This window comes from Salvelinus sp. IW2-2015, linkage group LG33 (assembly GCF_002910315.2).
Source record: "Salvelinus sp. IW2-2015 linkage group LG33, ASM291031v2, whole genome shotgun sequence".
NCBI lineage: Eukaryota > Metazoa > Chordata > Actinopteri > Salmoniformes > Salmonidae > Salvelinus > Salvelinus sp. IW2-2015.
In genome coordinates, this window is record NC_036872.1 from 30,018,682 (window position 1) to 30,041,338 (window position 22,657).

General features: G+C 42.8%; 1 protein-coding gene across 1 annotated transcript in view; it reads left to right on the forward strand.

Annotated features, from left to right (window-relative positions):
* The window catches only part of LOC111957563 (tenascin-like), a 70,762-nt gene that overhangs the window by 9,304 nt on the left and 38,801 nt on the right, over window positions 1-22,657 (forward strand). The window contains exons 2-6 of the mRNA XM_023978423.2: window positions 16,774-17,360; window positions 17,716-18,936; window positions 20,182-20,445; window positions 21,350-21,446; window positions 22,635-22,653. Coding sequence (XP_023834191.1) covers window positions 16,874-17,360; window positions 17,716-18,936; window positions 20,182-20,445; window positions 21,350-21,446; window positions 22,635-22,653 — 2,088 coding nt within the window. The 5' untranslated portion in view covers window positions 16,774-16,873. The remainder of the gene's footprint in view (window positions 1-16,773; window positions 17,361-17,715; window positions 18,937-20,181; window positions 20,446-21,349; window positions 21,447-22,634; window positions 22,654-22,657) is intronic.

Here is a 22,657-nt window from a genome sequence, read left to right on the forward strand (position 1 = left end):
ATAAACTTAACCACACACAGTGCCCCAACACACCACACATCTCCATAACTTACCACACACAGTGCCCCAACACACACACACACATCTCCCATACTTAACCACACACAGTGCCCCAACACCACACACACATCTCCATACTTAACCACACACAGTGCCCCAACACACACACACACATCTCCATACTTAACCACACACAGTGCCCCAACACACACACACATCTCCATACTTAACCACACACAGTGCCCACACACACACACACATCTCCATACTTAACCACACACAGTGCCCCATTCAGATTGCTTTATTGGCATGAAATACAATTTGTAGATATTGCAAAAGCTGTATAGTGGTACAGCATTTCAGGGAATACACTACAACGCAATGAGGTTAATGAAATCCATTTCATTTCAGTAGTAATAATAACATTTAATTAAATAAAAAAAGATTATAAAAAGAAGATGGTTACACTATATGTTGCTTATAAGGTATATACAATGTAAATACATCAAGGAATGAATGTTCATGGACTGTCCCTCAGGCTATGGCAATCAGACATCTGGCAGTAATTGCTGCTCCCTCACCCAAAATACTAACTAGCTTTATGTCATTAGTAAATGCACAGAAGTTGGGGATTGATTGAGCTATTTTCTTTTATATTTATATCTATTGTCTCTCTACACTGTCATTGTTATTTTGTTGAAGTTTGTCTATTCAAGGCTATCTTGATAATGGGTTAATTCACTGACAATTTGACATAATGACAGTTCTACATTTGTCTCATTGATTGAATTTAATGATGGTGAGTAATTACTACACTGAACAAAAATATAAACGCAACCTGCAACAATGTAAAAGATTTTACGGAGTTACAGTTCATATAAGGAAATCAGTCAATTGAAATAAATACATCAGGCCCTAATCTATGGATTTCACATGACTGGGAATACAGATATGCATCTGTTGGTCACAGATACCTTTAAAAAGAATCATAGGGTTGTGGATCAGAAAACCAGTCAAAATCTGGTGTGACCACCATGTGCCTCATGCAGCTTGACACATCTCCTTCATATAGAGTTGATCAGGCTGTTGATTGTGGCCTGTAGAATGTTTTCCCACTCCTCTTCAATGTCTGTGAGAWGTTGCTCGATATTGGTGGGAACTGGAACACGCTGTCATAGACATCAATCCAGAGCATCCCAAACATGCTCAATGGGTGACATGTAGGTGAGTACGCAGGCCATGGAAGAACTGGGACATTTTTAGCTTCCAGGAATTGTTTACAGATCTTTGCGACATGGGGCCGTGCATTATCATGCTGAAACATGAGGTGATGGCGGCGGATGAATAGCATTACAATGGGCCTCAGGATCTCATCACGTACAGTATCTCTGTTTATTCAAATTGCCATCGATAAAATGCAATTGTGTTCATGCCTGCCCATACCATAACCCCACCACCACCATGGGGCACTCTGTAACCATAACCTGCATCATGCAGACTGACTGCAAGACCAAAAACACCAAAACATTTCTGGTGAGAAAATGTAATTGTTTGTGCTTGTAGTGGTTTGAGTTCATGAAATGCCACCACCATTGACGGTGAATGAATAAATACCATCTATCCCTTTGAGAGCACCTATTGATTTATATAGACTAATCCTTCAACCCAGTCAATTGTCGTCTGTAGTATTGTGYTTTGCTTTTGTGCTTTGATTTTGTGTTATGTCTGCTGTTCACATCACATTTGAGACGGACACATATGAATGTATTAAGCCTTATAAAAGKCCTCTTTCCTGTGTCACTCCCAGAATTGGCCTCTGACTGACAGCCCCTCCGCCCGACGAGACAAAAAGCTCCTGACAGATTAGTTATCACCACGGGAACAAAGATTCTCTCAAAAAGAATCCAACGTCTTAAAGTGTTGAACACCCAGAAGGTTTTTAATGTTACTCTGATGCTAATGTGAGAGCTGAGTGGAGGGGAAGCGCTGGCAGCCTGCGGGTGCATCCCAAATTACACCTTATTCCCTATACAGTGCACTACTGTTGAACAGAGCCCTAAAGGACCTGGTCAAAAATAATGCACTATGTAGGGGATAGGGTGAGATTTGGGACACTGTCTGTGCTCCGGGGCCTTTGTGTTGCCAACGTTATAACTCCATTGGTGGCATCCAAGAGATGAACACAGCTGGCTGATGATGGGACTGTGACTCTTTGCCTTCGCCGGTGACCCCACATATTGGAATGCACGCACCATAGCATCACGTTCCCTGGACAAGACAGGCCTCATTGAGGGGGCAGACAATTTAAATTGGGATATGGTAAATGGGAGACCCATAAAGTGTATGACCTGGGGTCGTATTAGTGTGTGAAAGGATGGTAGTACTCCCCGTGACGACACGCGACACACTGTCAGCCTTTCATTGACATGCAGACAGGGACAAACAGATGTCCTCATATCACAGCCAAAATTCCTGCCTCGATTTCCGAGTGGGAAAAACCTCTCCTTCCTGTCATAAAGCCTGTCAATGCTGTGAAGAATACCCCACAGTCTTCAAAAGATAGCTTTCAGTACTTTGGATGTCCTTGAATAACCTAAAAATCCCCTCGGTTCATTTACAAGTGGATGAAGAAGGCAACATGGCAATTCACATAATGTTATTACTCTAAACTTTTTTGTCAAGTTATCTACTGTACGTTGTTAGCAGAAGTACTGGACAGCTGCCCCTGCAGTTTGCGAGGGAGGAACTAGGACCAAGGACAGAGACAGTTGTCCTTTCSTCTGTCTGAATTCACTGCTGCAGTGCAAAGCTAAAGTCGGGGAGCAACAAAGTGAAATGCTCCCGAGACCACATGCCTGCAAGGTGCTCCCTCTCCAGGAAAGGGATTTTTCTGTCCACCACAGACCAGCAAGTAGASAGTTATTCATCCATAAAGCCACTATAGAGCCATGCTACAGCATTGTCTGAAGGTCTGTTTGTCTGTGAGGGAATTGGATCATGCTGAGAATTTTCCTCTTTTTTTGTTTTTTACTTCACTCATGTTGTGTCTGATCGTAGTGCCACTTTTGTATATGTAAGCAATTAAGTTAACAAGCGCTCTCTAGAGGTAACCAATATGAAGCCACAGTTGCTCCCAGCTCTCTTGTTTCTTGTTATGGTGCTGCAATCAGATCTATTTCGCGCTCGTCTTGCAGCAAGATTTGATGACCTGAGAAGGTGTTGGCTGCTTGAAAGTTCATCCTTGTCTTCAAGGTCAGCCAGCCTCAATAAGATGCAGTACATTATCAACACATAACATCATACAGTGCCTTCCAAAAGTATTCACATCCCTTCACTTTTCCACATTTTGTTGTGTTACAGACCTAATGAAGACGTTGTGTCACTGGCCTACACACAATGCCCCATATTGTCAAAGTAGAATTATATTTTAGACATTATTAMAAAATAATAAAAAACGAAAAGCTGAAATGTCTTCAATCATTAAGTTTTCAACCCCTTTGTTATGKCAAGCCTATATAAGGTCAGGAGTAAAAATGTGGGTATGTGRRACGGTAGTGTCTCACCTCGTCAACAGCCAGTGAAACTGCAGGGCACCAAATTCAAAACAACAGAAATCCCATAATTAAAATTCCTCAAACATACATGTATTTTATACCATTTTAAAGATACACTTGTTGTAAATCCAGCCACAGTGTCCGATTTCAAAAAGGCTTTACGACGAAAGCAAACCAAACGATTATGTTAGGTGAGTGCCTATTCAAAGAATAACACAGCCATTTTTCCAGCCAAAGAGAGGATTCACAAAAAGCGGAAATATTGATAAAATACATCACTAACCTTTGATGATCTTCATCAGATGACACTCATAGGACTTCATGTTACACAATACATGTATGTTTTGTTCGGTAAACTTCATATTTATATCCAAAAATCTGAGTTTACATTGGCGTGTTACGTTCAGAAGTTCCAAAACATCCGGTGATTTTGCAGAGCCACATCAATTTACAGAAATACTCTTTATAAATGTTGATGAAAATACAACTGTTATGCATGGAATTTTAGATGCACTTCTCCTTAAAGCAATTTTGCCACAACTTTGGAAGTATGCTTGGGGTCATTGTCCATTTGGAATACCCATTTGTGACCAAGTTTGAACTTTCTGACTGATGTCTTGAGATGATGCTTCAATATATCCTCAGAATTTTCCTACCTCATGATGCCATCTATTCTGTGAAGTGCACCAGTCCCTCCTTGCAGAAAAGCACCCCCACAACATGATGCTGCCACCCCCGTGCTTCACAGTTGGGATGGTGTTCTTCGGCTTGTAAGCCTCCCCCTTTCTCCTCCAAACATAACGATGGTCATTATAGCCAATCAGTTCTATTGTTGTTTCATCAGACAAGAGGACATTTCTCCAAAAAGTATGATCTTTGTCCCCATGTGCAGTTGCAAACCATAGTCTGGCTTTTTTTATGGCGGTATTGGAGCAGTGGCTTCTTCCTTGCTGAGCGGACATTCAGGTTATGTCGACATAGGACTCGTTTTACTGTGGATATAGATACTTTTGTACCTGTTTCCTCCAGCATCTTCGCAAGGTCCTTTGCTGTTGTTCTGGGATTTATTTGCACTTTTCGCACCAAAGTAGGTTCATCTCTAGGAGACAGAACGCATCTTCTCCCTGAGCGGTATGACGGCTGCGTGGTCCCATGGTGTTTATACTTGCTTAATATTGTTTGTACAGATGAACGTGGTACCTTGTGATGTTTGGAAATTGCTCCCAAGGATGAACCARACTTGTGGAGGTCTACAATATTTTCTCTGAGGTCTTGGCGGATTTCTTTTGATTTTCCTATGATGTCAAGCAGAGGCACTGAGTTTGAAGGTAGGCCTTGAAATACATCCACAGGTGCACCWCCAATTGACTCAAATKATGTCAATTAGCCTATCAGAAGCTTCCAAAGCCATGACATAATTTTCTGGAATTTCCAAGCTGTTTCAAGGCACAGTCAAGTTAGTGCATGTAAACTTCTGACCCACTGGAATTGTGATACAATGAATTATAAGTGAAATAATCTGTCTGTAAACAATTGTTSGAAAAATTACTTGTGTCATGTACAAAGKAGATGTTCTAACAGACTTGCCAAAACTATAGTTTGTTCACAAGAAATTTGGAATGGTTGAAAAACAAGTTTTAATGACTCCAGCCTAAGTATATGTAAACTTATGACTTCAACTGTATATGGAGTTGCTTACCAAGACAACATTGAATGTTCCTGAGTGGCTTAGTTACAGTTTTGACTTAAATCGCCTTGAAAATCCATGGAAGACTTGAAAATGACTATCTAGCGATGATTAACAACCAACTTGACAGAGGTTGAAGAATTGTTAAAATTACAATAATGTGCAAATATTGTACAATCCAGTTGTGTAAATCTCTTAGTGACTTACCCAGAAACACTCACCACTGTAATCGCTGCTAAAAGTGATTGTTACATGTATTGACTCAGGAGGTTAAATAGTTATCTAATCAAGATACACTCTAGTAGTGTTTTATTTTTCTTGCATTTTTAACTAAAGTTWGAATTTTTCTTCTACTTTGACATTGCAGAGTATTTTGTGTAGATAATAAAAAAATTAAACATGTTAATCTCTTTTAACCCCACTTTGTAACAACAAAATGAAAAACAAAAAGTAAAGGGGTGTGACTACTTTCTGAAGGCACTGTAGTTAGAACAAAGGCAAACACAAGCAGATGTTATTGTCATTGCTGTGTGGTGTGAAAACTAAAGGAAAGGAAGTGGGATGAATGAAAGGAGGTCTAGGTTGTTACGACTGTCTGCTGAAATAAATGGTTAGATGTGCTATAAAGGCAGCAGATGAGGCAGCTTCTCCCCAACGCTGCCTGCCACACAGAGGTTGAACTAATAAACAGGAGATCACCAACAACATGTAAAAAAGATCTCATGAACAACGACTGGTATGTGTCCTCTCCRTCTGGACTGGACTACAAGAGCAGTGTGTGACAGACCTACGTTGGATTACCAGCAGTAAAGAATACTGATGGGCTCTGTCCAGAGATGAGAGACATTCTGACAATAAAATGGAGTCTCCGGCTGTCTGCCTGCCATTCTATTCCCCTCCCATGTGCATTCACAGCATCCTTATTTGTCTTTGTATCTCAATGTCAGAATGGGAAATTGCTTTTCGGTTCTGTAAATGTGTGTTGATTTTTTGTAACGGTCAGATAAGTTGGGATAGGATCTAAAGCAACCCTGCRTTTCAATCAGGGTGATACTGTTCACCCCTGGCTAGGTGATCACACTAGCTGTTCATTGGCTGAGTCCCAAATGGCACCCTATTCCCTATGTAGTGTACTACTTTTGAACAGGCCCTTTAATGTGCACTATATGGGGAATAGGGTGCCATTTGGGACTTAGCAGTGCATTGAGATAAGTGTTTGTGCTGGTATCACAGTCCTCCACCCCCAGCCTGTCTTATCAGACATGAACACACCAACCAACCCACTCCCCTGCTATCTGTGCCATCAGATACACCAGGGTCATGGAAGATCAATAACATGGGGCTTGATTTATAGGAAACCAAGCCCTTTCATCCCAAGAAAAAAATAAGACCATATTTCGATTTAAAACTTGCAAGTAATTTTATGCTTTTCCCAAACCAAGGAAAATTCTAAGCTATATGCCAAGAGGGGATGTAATCAAAACATTGTAACACATAATTTATTTAACATTCTCCCTTCTCTGAGTGTTTACCCCTTAGTTTAGAAACATACTGTACAGTGCCTTCTGAAAGTCAGTCTTATTCCACTTGTTGTTATGTTACAGACTTATTCTAAAATGGATTAAATAAATAAAAAGCAATCTTAACACAATAACCCATAATGACAAAGTGAAAATAGGTTTTTAGAAATATTTGCTAATTTATACACATTTTAAAACAGAAATACCTTATTTACATAAGTATTCAGAATTGAGCTCCAGTGCATTCTGTTTCCATTGATCATCCTTGAGATGTTTCAACAACTTGATTGGAGTCCACCTGTTGTGAATTCAGTTGATTGGACATGATTTGGAAAGGCACAGACCTGTCTATACAAGGACCCACAGTGCATGTCAGAGCAAAAACCAAGCCATGAAGTCRAAGGAATTGTCCGTGGAGYTCTAGGGAAGGGTACCAAAAAAATTCCGCAGCATTGAAGGTCCCCAAGAACACAGTGGCCTCCATCATTCTTAAATCGAAGAAGTTTGGAACCATGAAGACTCTTCCTAGAGCTGGTCGCCCAGCCAAACTGAGCAATCGGGGGAGAAGGGCCTTGGTCAGGGAGGTGACCAAGAACCCGATGGTCACTCTGACAGAGCTCCGGAGAACATTCCAGAAGGACAACCTTTTCTGCAGCACTCGACCAATCAGGCCTTGATGGTARAGTGGCCAGACGGAAGCCACTCCTCAGTAAAAGGCACATGACAGCCCACTTGGAGTTTTTCAAAAGGCACCTAAAGACTCTCAGAMCATGAGAAACAACATTCTCTGGTCTGATGAAACCAAGATTGAACTCTTTGGCCTGAATKYCAAGCGTCACGTCTGGAGGAAACCTGGYACCATCCMTACGGTGAAGYATGGTGGTGGCAGCATCATGTTGTGGGGATGTTTTTCAGTGGCAGGGACTGGGAGACTAGTCAGGATCGAGGGAAAGTTGAACRGAGCAAAGTAGGGAGAGATTCTTGATGAAAACCTGCTCAGAGTGCTCAGRACCTCAGACTGGGGCGAAGGTTCACCTTCCAACCRGAAAATTATCCTAAACASACAGGATATGCAGAGAAGAATGGAGAAACTCCCMAAATACGGCTTTGCCAAGCTTGTACTGTCATACTCAAGAAGATTCGAGGCTGTAATCGCTGCCAAAGATGCTTCACGAAAGTACTGAGTAAAGGGTCTGAATATTTATGTATATTTGATCTTCCGTTTTTCGCAAMATTTTCTAAAATCCTGTTTTCGCTTTGTCATTATGGGGTATTGCGAGTAAATTGATTAGGAAGAAAAACAATTGAATACATTTTAGAATAAGGCTGTAACCTAACAAAGTGTGGGAAAAGTGTCTGAATACTTTCCGAAGACTGTATGCATATTCAAAGAGAGTTGCCTACAATTTCAAGTTTCTTAAAGGTCCAACGCATCAGCCATTTTTAKCTCAATATCAGATCATTTCTGGGTAAGGATTATGTACCTTACTGTGATTGTTTTCAAATAAAATGGTCAAAAATCAACAAAAATAGCTTCTTAGCAAAGAGCAATTTCTCAAGCAAGAATTTTGCTTGGACTGTCTGGGAGTGGTCTGAGCGGAGAGGGGTTGGAACTCTCTTTCTCATTGGTCTATTAACTAATTTCCCGCCTGGTAATGTCACCAGGCAGGCCAAAAYTCCATCCCATGAAAACAGGCTGACATTTCAGCTAGTCTGTTCAAAAAGCTCTTACACTAAAATAACATTTTCACAATTTCACAGTATAGTTCCAACCTCATAGTGTGGAAATATACTGTATATAAAACACAAGAAAATCATGTTTTTGACTGCACTATGCCTTTAAAGTTAATCTTGTGGGGTGTATTTGCATTTCTGCAATTATTCAATTCTAGTTCTCATCAACATGGAAATGTATAGAGCTCAGAAATACCAAACACATTTATGCTACATTTAATGTGAGGTGAAATTCCTTATCACCTCTGTGACTTGTCCAACAGCCAGATATGAGGGTCMGTTTCTGTGTCGTTACCRTCTAGGCCTTTCATCCAAACAATTGGAAGTGTATTGTGTGTTTATTATGACTGCTCAAAACAATTTGTTAGAAACCAATCAGTGAGCCCAAACCTGCCACAACTGACTGCCCTTTAAATTGTATCCAGGCCAGAGAAAATAAATGTGTAACGGGGGCCTGCGTCCAGTCGTCCACTAGCAAACTAGACTGAGAGGGCTTGTTTAGAGGCAGCGGACTGCATTAGAGGCTGCATCCAAAAYGGCACCCTTTTGTGTTTCTTTGTTTTTTCCAACGAGACAATGTGTTAGGTCTTGGGCACAGTCAGTACCATCAGTTAGCCTCATCCCTCTAAAGCATGCGGTGCCTTCCTCCCCTCCCTTTGAATGGATAAGATGAGATTGATTGACTGCTTCATCTACGGTGTTTTCAAAAATGAATTCCTGTGTCGTTCTCAACTCAGTTCAACACTGTGCAATATCAGTCAGGGTTGTGTACTGTATGATCGATCGAGACAAAGACAGAGAGCACAGGGTTTCCCATTGTTGCAAGGTGATAACTTTAGAAACCCATTTTGGTGAACAGCAACAACATGACTGAGGGCTGGAGTTTACAATCGATCCCATTTCTCACTCGCACTCGCATTCAAGCCACGTTATAAGTCATACAGGAAATCAATTTCTGTGTTTGATGATTATAACTCTCAGCCATACAGATTTAGTGCTGGCCTCAGCAAATTCTCTCCTCTGCCCCCTCACCTTCTCACTCTCTCTCTCTTCCCTCCTCTCTCCTCTCTTCTCTCTCTCTCTCTTCCTTCTCTTCCCTCTCTCCTCTCTCTCTCTCTCTCTCTCTCTCTCTCTCTCTCTCTCTCTCTCTCTCTCTCTCTCTCTCTCTCCCCCTCTCTCTTTTCTCTTTCTCTGATTGTGACCTTCGTGGAGATTGAAACAAACACTTTAACCGCTCCAGAAGAGGACATAAGTAGAAACCCTTTCACCTTGCAGGCGTTTTATTATGATTTATGTGCATATCAAACCATTTCAATATTAGCCAGTGTGTCCACCTTATCTCCAAGTTTCTCTTTAAAGATTAATCTTGAAATGTGATAAGATAGAGTTACTTATTTGATATTTTTTTCCGGGCTTTGTAATAAGTGGAAGATGTAAGTGTGGCAGTTTGATGTGTTGTATTTTTCACTCTGGGTCAGTATACATCCACTGAGATATTTAGTATGGCGTCTCTCAAGGTGAAAAGATCCTCCAGACAATAACTTCACCTCCTCACGAGCGACCCAGATTAAATAAGAGTGTGTGCAAAGGAAGGCAAACCCGTTTTTGCCATGGGTGACCTACAAAACTACGCAAGCTTGATAATTTCTACTGAAACGAAAAGCATGCTTTCTCCCWGTCCCCTGTTTAACATACTGGGGATGTAGATACAGTCCTGGGAGTTGGTTGAAGAAATCATTGAATATTTACAGTTTTTACACATCAAGTGTGCCAATCTGTTTCATTATTCAGTTTGTTTGTTGTGTAGTTTATCTGACTGATACGGTAGACAGTAGTACACTCCACCAATGCAACTGCTTCCCTTATACTTCTCGGGCATATCTTCCATTTATCATTAGCAGACAGTCATGATCTGTATTAGCTTGCATTTATGTCATGAAACACATGTGCCCGTAGAATGATGACACTTGCCTTCCTTCCTGCTCTATCGATAGTTAGTATTTTTTACCAAACAGAATGGTTGCAGGGACAGGCCAAACTGTGCGTGGTGAACAGTTGTCTTTTCTAGTGATTTATCTTGACTGTACCATATGGAACAGTGAGTATTAGTTAAGCTAGACTACCAAGGGCAGACTGGTAGTCCATTTTTAGCCCAGTGGACCTRTATAACTTGRGTTTTTAAAGGAAAGAAAATGTGCCGGTTATTGATTTTTGGTCCCAGTCCGCCCCTGTAGGCTAGAGTGATAATTAAGTTTGCAGCATGGGGGCCAGGCTGAGCTGAGTTTGAAAGAAATCTTGGCTTCTGCATATAACGTCTGAAATCCTCTACAGGCGGAAAGCTCCCTCTCATCAATCATAAAGTGCTCCTCCAGAACCAATTGAAATAACAACTTCCAGTGTCTGAAAGATGGGACAAGGAAAAAAAATAAAAGTCACTCCTGGAAAAGCAATCATCGACAGAATAGCAATACTTGTTTATTTCCCATGAAACTAGAGGTTAATGTGGGAAACGGTAGCAGCTATGCTAAGCGATTAAACATTTATAACAAAAATCTTACTTGCGCCTATTCCCTAAATAGTGCCCTTCTTTTGACCATAGGCCTTGGTCAAAAGAAATGCACTAGGGACTAGAGTGCCATTTGGGATGCAATYGAAGKCAAATTTTGCTACACAAAACTGTAGCTTATAGGGATTTCAATGGCCTGCAGTGTCCTGGTTTTCCCTCTTGCTATGTTCACGCCTCATCCTCTTCCTTCTGCTTTGTGTTAAATAAGTGCACTCACTGGACTTATTGAAGGATTACGATCCTCCAAGACTTACACAATACAGAAGGAAAAAATACAACACACAGAGGAGAGTCTTCATCAGAGAAGAAAAAATCATGTTTAGTACCGTAAGGTAAAGGAGGATCATGGCTTTCATTGGTTGGAGTTGGAGATACAGTGCCATGGTTCTTACATTACACTAATGACAAAAGCAGGGAGGTACAGTAAAGTATGAGAMGCATATTTATGTAAAGAAACACTTCTGGGGATTAGATTTAATCTCTATGGGGTCTCAGTTCTGTCTCACACAATCTTTTATTTTCCATAGAAAATGAAGAACCATGCTTATTGTATCCACACCCACATGGTAAAACTGTTCATCAGTTCATCAGATGCTTACAATGTAGCTACAGTAGATTCATGTAGTTTCGTCCTTATTTGATCAATCAAAATCATGTCAACCTAGTTAACACTATCACATTTTACCCTATTTCTTGATCCCATAACAGTCTAAACCCTATCTAAACCGCATTGAATAACAGATTCACTACATGGAACAACAGAAAGTCCCCCCCAAAAATACAAAATAAATTTGTTCTGAAGTTTCTGTCCTATATCTGAGAGATATAAGAAAGATCAGGAACCAATTAAAAAAAAAACATTTTTGTAAATTTTTGCCACTGAACAGTCACTATATGTAGACTACTGTACATGACCAAAAGTATGTGGACACCTGCTCGTCGAACATCTCATTCCAAAATCGTGGGCATTMATATGGARTTGGTCCCCSCYTTGCTGCTATAACAGCCTCCWCTCTTCTGGGAAGGATTTCCACTAGATGTTGGAACATTGCTGCCGGGACTTGCTTCCATTCAGCCACAAAAGGATTAGTGAGGTCGGGCACTGATGTTGGGCAATTAGGCCTGGCTCGCAGTCGGCGTTCCAATTCATCTCAAAGGTGTTCGATGGGATTGASGCCAGGGTTCTGTTTTGGCCAGTCAAGTTCTTCSACACCAATCTCGACAAACCATTTCTGTATGGACCTCACTTTGTGCACAGGGGCAATGTCATGCGGAAACAGGAAAGGGCCTTCCCCAAACTGTTGCCACAAAGTTGAAAGCACAGAATTGTCTAGAATGTAATTACATGCTGTAGTGTTAAGATTTCCCTTCACTGGATCTAAGGGGTCTAGCCCGAACCATGAGAAACAGCCCCAGACCATTTTTCCTACTCCACCAAACTTTACAGTTGGCACTATGCTCGGTAGTGAGTGTTGCAACTGGGTACAGACAATTTTCATGTGCTACGYTCTTCAACACTCTGCAGTCCCGTTCTGTGAGCTTGTCTGGCCAATCACTTCACAGCTGATCCGTTTTTGCTCCTAGACATTTCCACTTCACAATAACAACACTTACAGTTAACCATGGCAGCTGTAGCAGGGCAGACATTTGACTAACTGAGTATGACGGTCCCACGTTGAAAGTCATTKAGCTCTTCAGTATGGCCCTTCTACTGTCAATGTTGTCTATGGAGATTGCATGGCTGTGTGCTCGATTTTATACATTTGTAAACAACGGGTGTTGCTGAAATAGCCAGATCCACAAATTTCCACAGAGGCGTCCTATTAGTGTGCAGCCCAAACTCTTCGGACGCTACATACCGAGGTTGGAAGATTGGCTCTACCAACAAGCCCCATCGGCTTTACCGAATTCAGAGCAAAACRGAGAACACCATTGTGTTTGTGAGAGTCTCATCTTTCCATAGAGGGGTCTTAATAGTTTGTAGGATAAACTGATGTTTGGACGGAGAGATGCATTGCACTGAGAAACTTTGAACTGACAGATTTTTATGGGGATTTTTTTTGTTATGCTAATTGGTTTTCGACAGGGGTGCAGACATCGACTCTAATCCCCATGATCATTAYGTATGTCCATATGGCAGGGTCAGAGAAGAATGCTGCTTTGCTTGTTTTGAGATGTGTAGACTCATTCTTATTTGCCATTTTTTCGAATTAATCAATCCAAAACTTTACTAAGGGTTATAACCTGGCACTCCTCGTTGCGTCATGCACAAGAACACCTCCTCGGGCCTTATTGCTTAAATAGGCACCATTGTTTAGACAGATGAATAGTCAAYACTGCAAAGTTTTGAATGAGAAGCTTTTGAAGACAGGACTTTGTTTGAAACCATTCCCAGCTGTCCTCTGTGTGGGGTGGGTATAAAACTGAAGTGTTGTCTGCTCAGTACCACTCATACAATACTGGGCTAATTTAGATCACTTGCACTAAATATGTGTGCCAGCCAGCAGGTTCTTCTTTCCCTGGTAAAATTCCACTCACATTGGCCACATGGCAGCCAACTGGCTTTGTTGCGGTCTGAGAAGCTAACAATAGAGTAAAAACAAGTGAGAGAATTAGAAAGCAGCAGCAGTCAAATAGTGTCAGGTCTGAGTGTGTGTGCCAGCGACCAGCTGCATTAGCATCGAACCATGGCCACGGGGGTCTGCTGACGGAGGTCCAGGAGGGGAGGCCGTTTTCTCCGTTTCACATGGTAGAAAAAAGCTACAACTGTCTGTTATTCACAGTATCATCTAATAATAACCGTATGGTCACAAGTAGCTGGCATTAGCTTCTCCTGTCTGTAGATAGTTATTTCTGGTTAGACATGTTTTATTCCTTTCCACTTATTTTTGATGAATACAGTGTTTTGCCAAAGCCACAGATTTGCAAAATAATGCCTCACACAAAGAGTAGTTTTGTCTCTCAGGGAGGGTTGGGTCCCTTAGAGGTCCATGTGGAGAGAAGCCAGCCAGTCTCCAAAGTGAGAAAGCCAACCATCCGCCCAGAACTAAAACCCTAGCAGCAACTCAAAGCAATTTTCTGACTATTTTGTTGATTTAATCCCTGGTTTGCGATGCTCAGGCACAGTGGAGTGAGTGTGTGTGTGTGTGTGTGTGTGTGTTGTGGTGTGTTGTGTGTGGGTGGTGTGTGTGTGTGTGTGTGTGTGTGTGAGAGGTGGGGGGTAGCTTTTTAGCACCCCTAGGGTCCAGATCTTAGCGCCCCTTAGCAGGCTACATTAGTGCTCTTACTGTGCGTCCATCACGGAGGCACTCATCCCTGTCTGTCTAATCAGCGGCTGGCTACGTGGGGCTGCTGAAGCTGAGATCAGCCGTGGGATCCCATCCCCTGTATCCCTGTGACTGGAGCTCATCTGTCAGCCAGACTAATCACACGTCAGCCAGCCCCGGTTCAGGAGACCGAGCAGACAGAAGCAGAGCAGCTGCAGCTCCTCACAGCACAGGATGTTACCTGTTCATGACTTCCCTGTGCCAATGACTGTCCTGTCTGTCAGTCCCCCACCGTTTGCTCTCACAGGGGAGAGTGTAGAAATTATGTACTTACTGAAGACGAGGAACACCAAGTAGATGGTGCAGAAAAGTTAGTATTTAATTAGCTTGTGGTACAAAACACACACACTTTTTTTTKAAGGCAGGAAATCCATTGTTACATTTGTATTTACACTCATGTCCCCACGTATAATGTGCCAATAACGAGGTATTTCTAAATATGTCACTCTTAACTTACACAAAGTGACCTAATAGTTACTTAATGCCGTATTGTTAGGAATTGTCTTCACAAATCCCCCCTTTATGTCAACATCTATTCTTGTGTTCATACAGAACATGTAGTTAATGGTTCACGTTCAAGCTCGGTTGCCCACAGTGGAGAATACTTTAACTAACCTGTAGTTGGTGTGGAGAATACTTTAACTAACCTCTATTTACAGTGGATAATACTTTAAATAACCTGTATTTACAATAGAGAATACTTTAACTAACCTGTATTTACAGTGGAGAATACTTTAACTAACCTGTATGTTTTATCTCACCACAAGATTAAAGGAAAGAAAACAAACTTTTACTGCCTGTCTCCAAAGCACAATTCAATCTGGGCACATTTTCCAGCAGACCATTACTCTTAAAAGAAACAACATGTTGCAGGAGCACAGGAGGTTGGCGGTACCTTAATTGTGGAGTACGGGCTCATGGTAATGAGCGGCATCGCTGGAATGATATCAAATACATCAAACACATGGTTTCCATGTGTTTGATGCCATTCCATTTGCTCTRTTACAGCCATYATTTTGAGCCATTCTCCCCTCGAGAACTTGTTCTCAACTAGCTTACCTGGTTAAATGAAGGTGAAATAAATGAAATGATTTTTTTTTTTTAAAGCAACCTCAATGCTCCGGAGCCTTGCCAAACAGCCCAGTAACTTCTGGTGTAGAAAGAATCATGTTACCAAATGAAGCTGAATGGTCGTCTGTAGAGCGGTGAGGTGAATGCTGATCTGACCCTTGGGGAGCTCTGTGATGCGTACCAAATGGCACCCTATCCCCTTTACAGTTGACCATTTTTTTTAAACTAATACCCATAGGGCTCTAGTCAAAAGTAGTGCACTATAAAGGGAATAGGGKGACATTTGGTGCGCTAACTGAACACCCGGCCACTCCGTGTGCCACTAGGCTAGCCAGAAACCTGCAGATGGTCTCCCCCTCATCGGTATTAATCTGTCAGCTTGGGTTGTGGTATAGGGAGTCGGGAAGGGGAGGGAGAAGGGTAGCTCCCCACATGCAGGTGTTGCCTRCTGTTTATGGCAGCCTGTCATGAGAAACCCGGACGGAGAATAAGCTCGAGCAATACTCAAGGTCACAACACACCACCCCTGCAGTAATTGTCCCTGCAGTGTTAGTCCTCAGAGAAATAGACAAAATAATGCCACAATGTCATCCACTAAGTGTCTGTGTCCTCCACTGTGACCAGGGGGATTGAGATGGGGTGCAGGCAGGCAGACCGGCATGCAGGGAGACAGGCAGGCAGGTAGGCAGGGAAACAGGCAGGCAGGCAGGGAAACAGGCAGGCAGGTAGGCAGGGAAACAGGCAGGCATAGAAACAGGCAGGCAGTCAGGCAGGTAGGCAGGGAACCAGGCAGGGAAACAGGCAGGCAGGCAGGAAGGGTAGGCAGGAAGGGTAGGCAGACAGACAGACAGACAGACAGACAGACAGACAGACAGACAGACAGACAGACAGGCAGGCAGGCAGGCAGGCAGGCAGGCAGGCTGCAACAGGATCATGTATTGGAGGGGGACTGTGGAAGGTTAATTGCTTTTAAAAGGATACTATGACATTTCACTGCAGCCACATGGTCCCATGTGTATCAGGGTGTTTTGTGTTGGTCACTGTCAGCTCCATACTGGCTAGCAAGAGCAAACTAGAAATGTCAACATAGTTCTGAGTTTCATAACTTGAGAATTGAGAGTTGGTTAGAGATTGTAAATAGATAAAGTAGCTACTGTACTACAACATACAGTATTTRTCAAAATCTCTCTCAACTCTGATGTCTCCTTGCTTTTTCATGCATACAGTTYATCTGAAGGCTGACCTTCTGCTTCTATTCACATCATGTTTTCTTTCTTTTTCTTTCTTTCTTTTTTCTTTCTTTCTTACACACAAGGGCATCTGCGCCATCTCCCAGATAGAAGGACTCCATTCTCCTCCCCCGTCCCTGACCGCTCACAAGCGCCCCCAGCAGGACGTGACAGGACCTGGTCATCATGGTGATGAAAGGCCTGCTCCTAGGCTGTGTGACCGTGGCTGTGCTGCTTCAACTCTCCAGCGCCGGCCTGGTCAAGAAGATCATCCGCCACCGCAGAGAGACCCTGAGAGATCCCTCTAAGAACCTGACCCTGCCCCACCCTGACCAGCCAGTGGTCTTCAACCACGTCTACAACATAAACGTCCCCTCCAGCTCCCTGTGTTCCGTAGACATGGAGAGCCCAGGAGGAACCAAGGTCAAGCCTAAACGAAGTCCAGTCCAGTCGGACATGCAGGGCACGGAGAACAAGGACCACACGATGGACGGAGAGAACCAGATCGTGTTCACCCACCGCATCAACATCCCCAAGCAGGCATGTGGCTGTGACAACCACATGCCTGATATGAAGGACATCTTTAGCAGATTGGAGATGCTGGAGTCTGAGCTGTCCAGCCTCAGAGAACAGTGTGGCAGTGGAGCCAGTTGCTGTGGAGCCCAGGTTACAGGTAWAGCACAGAACATTTTGACCAAAGACATTCTCAGGCAGTGTTTCACACCGGTTTCAACTATAGGCTTGATAGTGGGTAGATTCGTTGTATTAAATGTGTTAGTGGTAGGGCAAAAAATWAAATGTTCACCCCTTTGGGTTCCAATGAGCAGGATTTAGAAACATTGTTCTTGCGGCAGTTAGACTTATAGTTTTCACTTAGATTACTTTCCTACATTGGCTTTAATTCTGATATACTGTAGATCAATATTCCCTATTCATTGCTATTGTCTTTTTGTACATTATTTGCTGCATAGATTATAGTATTATCATAATTTAATAGATTAATAGATGTTTCCTCTACGTTTCCTCAGGTGAGGTGGCCACCAAGCCTTACTGTAACGGCCGTGGTAACTTCAGCACTGAAACCTGCAGCTGTGTGTGTGAGCCCGGCTGGAAGGGACCCAACTGCACCGAGCCTGAGTGCCCCAACTTCTGCCARGACCAGGGACGCTGCGTCGATGGCAAGTGTGTCTGCTTCGAGGGCTTCCACGGAGACGACTGCAGCATGGAGCCATGTCAGGAGGACTGTGGGGACAACGGGGACTGCATCGACGCCATGTGTATCTGTGAGGACGGCTTCACCGGGAACGACTGCTCCCAGACCAACTGCCTGAACAACTGCCTGGGACGCGGCCGTTGTGTAGACGATGAGTGTGTGTGTGACGAGCCGTGGACGGGCTACGACTGCTCCGAGCTCATCTGTCCCAACGACTGCTACGACCGCGGCCGCTGCGTCAACGGAACCTGCTTCTGTGAGGAGGGCTTTACCGGGGATGACTGTGGGGAACTCACCTGCCCCAGCAACTGTAACAACCGTGGGATGTGTGTCGACGGCCAATGTGTGTGTCACTCTGGCTACAGCGGCGAAGACTGCTCCAAGCTCACCTGCCCCAACGATTGTACTGAGAAAGGCCATTGCTTCAACGGGAGGTGCATCTGCGACCCAGGCTTCGAGGGAGTGGACTGTTCCATCCTGTCTTGCCCAGACAACTGCAGCAACAGAGGCCAGTGTGTCAATGGAGAGTGTGTCTGCAATGTAGGATTCGAGGGTGATGACTGCTCTGAAATCTCCTGCCCCATGACGTGTCTGAACCGAGGCCGCTGTTTGAATGGACAGTGTGTGTGCAGTAAAGGCTTCRCCGGGGACGACTGCAGCRTCAAGACCTGCCCCAAAGACTGCCTGGGACGCGGCGAGTGTGTTGACGGCACGTGCGTGTGCTTCATTGGCTTCACAAGCAAAGACTGCAGCGAGCTGACTTGTCCCAACAACTGTCTTAACCGTGGGCACTGTGTTAACGGCCAGTGTGTGTGCAACAAAGGCTTTGCTGGGGAGGACTGCAGTGAGAAGACATGTCCCAACAACTGCCTGGAGAGGGGCTATTGCGTAGACGGGACGTGTGTGTGCTTCGATGGATTCCAGGGCCTGGACTGCTCTGTGCTGACCTGTCCAGGAGACTGCGAGGACCAGGGGAGATGTATGGATGGAGTGTGTCTGTGTAACGAAGGTTTCATCGGAGAGGACTGCTCTGGGGGTAAGAAACCGAAGATGAAGCCCAAATGGCACCCTATTCCCTTTATAGTGGACTACTTTTGACTAGGGCCAATAGGACTCTGGTCAAAAGTAGTGTATTAGGGCAGTGGTTCTCAACTGGTTTTGCCTCAGAACCCAAATTGAACCAGGTTGTCTCAGTCGCAATCCAATAGAAATTTTGAGGGGGGGCTAAAATGCAATCTGGAAAACTATTTTGAATGCTATATTGATAGTAAGTGTACTAGTTATATGAAAAGGGAACAGCAGTCCCACCTTTCATTGTCATTCATTTAATTTAGCCCATATTCTGCATGAGGAATGTTAAGCTCACTGGTTTGAGACCACAAAATCAACCAAATCCTCTAAATAGCGCTGCTAATAACTCTATATTGAAGATACTGTGATTAAAGAAAAATATTAAATTATAAAAAAATATTTAGGTTCATTATCATTTCTACACACTTTCTACCTGGTTTTAGTAGTTKMATTTTCAGACTGGAGTATTTTTCATAAAAAATGTAAAATAAAAATGTTTACTCACACTCTCGACCCATTCAAAACCTCTCGCGACCCATATTTGGGTCATGACCCACCAGGTGAGAATCGCTGTACTAGGAAATAGATTATAATAAATAATAATTTTGGACAAACAGAAAGAGACAGAGAGAGAGAGAGATCTCGCATCCTTTGGTTGATGGGAGTATCGCTTGATGTGATATCATTTGTTTATGGCTGATATGTTTGAGGAACATTTCAACATGATGACATTCATTTAAATGCTAAAGTTTCTGGCTGCACAACATTGGKTATATTGCTTTGAATAAATAATGTTGCTGTTTAATGTGGATGTCAAATGAAAATGTCCATGGCTATTGGAGTCATCTTGGAGAATTGATGATTTGGTCGAATTTATGTCGTTAGATCCCGCAAAATACCTCAGATCAGAGACATTTAAAAAATGTGGGTTTGGCAACTGATGCTGAAATTTCCAGACAGAAATTCTACGTTCAGCAAATCCGGACATTTTAATTTTCCTGCCCAATAAGACTACTTGAACTTGAAAGTGATTCATAGGCATTGTCCTTTGCATTTGTGATACGGATCATAGTTGTGTGTTATTTTGTTATTTTATAAAGCGTACCCAACAAAGTCATGGTATAAACAATAAAAAAACACTAATCTGTTAAAATTATACCTACTATACTGAATATATCCCCTAACATGATGTGGTTGTGATTCTCTCCAGTGTCTCCACCCAAGGACCTGGCAGTGCAGGAGGTCACCCCAGAGACAGTGGACTTGTCATGGGCTAACGAGATGCAGGTGGCAGAGTACCTGGTCACATATGTGCCCACTGCCCTTGGAGGCCTGGAGCTGGACATGCGTGTGCCTGGGGATCAGAAGAACGCCACCATCAGTGAGCTGGAGCCTGGTGTGGAGTATCTGATCAGTGTCTTCGCTGTCCTCAGCAACAAGAGGAGTGTCCCTGTCAGTGCCAGAGTGGCAACACGTAAGTCAGGAATAGTAAAAAGTTGACCGAAGACTCTCACCATGTGTCAGATTTTCATTTTACCCACTATTGTTTAAGGTTAAGATTGGCGGAAGGTAAGCTGATCCTAGATCTATAACTGGGGAAACTTCAGCCCGGAGCTGTAATTTCCCTCTACGGTGTCCATATTAAGGCCTTCTCAGTCTCACCAGGAACTCGTGATAAGACAGACTCAAGGCTGACTGAGACTGTCCTAAAATGGACTCCGTACACCCTTACCTCACCTTTGGTGCCTGACTTGTCGGCTCTCCCAGATGTGARGTATTGCAAAAGTGACATTCATAACGGGCAGTCAATAAAAATCTAATTTATATCAACAAATTGATTGCAGGGCTCATGTGAACATCTGTTGCTAATCTCATTTAATTAAATCCCTAATTGTACCTGGGATGTTGTAGTTTTTCAATGTTGTTACACTTTATTTAAAAATAAAGGAGAGCCGCACACTCTAGGAGCTCAGATGCAAAAATGTAATATCCGACGTTTCGACAGCCAAGCTGTCTTCATCCAACGTTGGCTATCGAAACGTTGGATATTACATTTTTGCATCTGAGCTCCTAGAGTGTGCGGCTCACCTTCATTTTCAAGTTTTCTACTCCGTTAGCCAGCACCTCGCCTAAATAGGTGTGCTTTYTTTTTCTTCTAGATTGTTACACTTTATTTACCCATCATTGGAACCAGCCAGCCTATTTCCTATATAGTGYACTACTATTGACCAGGACATACAGGGCTGGCTGTGATCGAAAGCAGTGCACTATATAGGGAAAAGGGTGTCATTTTTGACACAGTCCATGTGTTGGGTGTCCTGATGATTTAGTAAACAGAACATCAAACATGGTTTCATTTGTAAGTCTCATCCCATTAGATCTCCCTGAGCCCGAGGGACTCAAGTTCACATCAGTGAGAGAGACTGCAGTAGAGGTTCAGTGGGACCCCCTGGACATCGCCTTTGATGGCTGGAAACCTCATATCTTACAGTAAACACTGTGGGAGAGCGTTCGAAGTAGGAGTAGAGCGCGCGTCGATCTGATGGTGCAGGAAGGACACGGTTATCAGTAGTAGACCCTCATCTATAGAAACACTGGTATATCAGTAGTAGACTCTCATCTATAGAAACACTGAGTTATCAGTAGTAGACCTCTCATCTAATAGAAACACTGAGTTATCAGTAGTAGACCTCTCATCTATAGAACACTGAGGTTATCAGTAGTAGACCTCTCATCTATAGAAACACTGATGTTATCAGTAGTATGACCTCTATCTGTATAGAAAACACTGAGTTATCAGTAGTAGACCTTCATCATAGAAACATGCGTGATCAGTAGTAGACCTCTCATCTATAGAAACACTGAGTTATCAGTAGTAGACCTCTCATCTATAGAAACACTGAGTTATCAGTAGTTGACCCTCAATTCTATTAGAAACACTGAGTTATCAGTAGTAGACCTCTCATCTATAGAAACACTGAGTTATCAGTAGTAGACCTCTCATCTATAGAAACAACTGAGTTATCATGTAGTATGACCTCTCATCTCATAGAAACACTGAGTTATCAGTGAGTGACCTCTTCATCTATAGAAACACTGAGTGTTATCAGTATAGACCTCTCATCTATAGAAACCACTGATGTTATCATAGATATAGCACCTCTTCATCCATAGAAACACTGATTGATTCAGTAGTAGACCTGCTCATCTATAGAATACAACACTGAGTTATCAGTAAATAGACCTTCTCATCTATAGAAAACTGAGTTATCAGTAGTAGACCTCTCATCTATAGAAACACTGAGTTATCAGTAGTAGACCTCTCATCTATAGAAACACTGAGTTAATCAGTAGTAGACCTCTCATCTATAAGAACACTGATTATCAGTAGTAGACCTCTCATCTATAGAAACACTGAGTTATCAGTAGTAGACTCTCATCTATAGAAACACTGAGTTATCAGTAGTAGACCTCTCATCTATAGAAACACTGAGTTATCAGTAGTAGACCCTCATCTATAGAAACACTGAGTTATCAGTAGTAGACCTCTCATCTTAGAAACACTGAGTTATCAGTAGTAGACCTCTCATCTAATAGAAACACTGAGTTATCAGTAGTAGACCTCTCATCTATAGTACAACACTGAGTTATCAGTAGTAGACCTCTCATCTATAGAAAAACTGTAT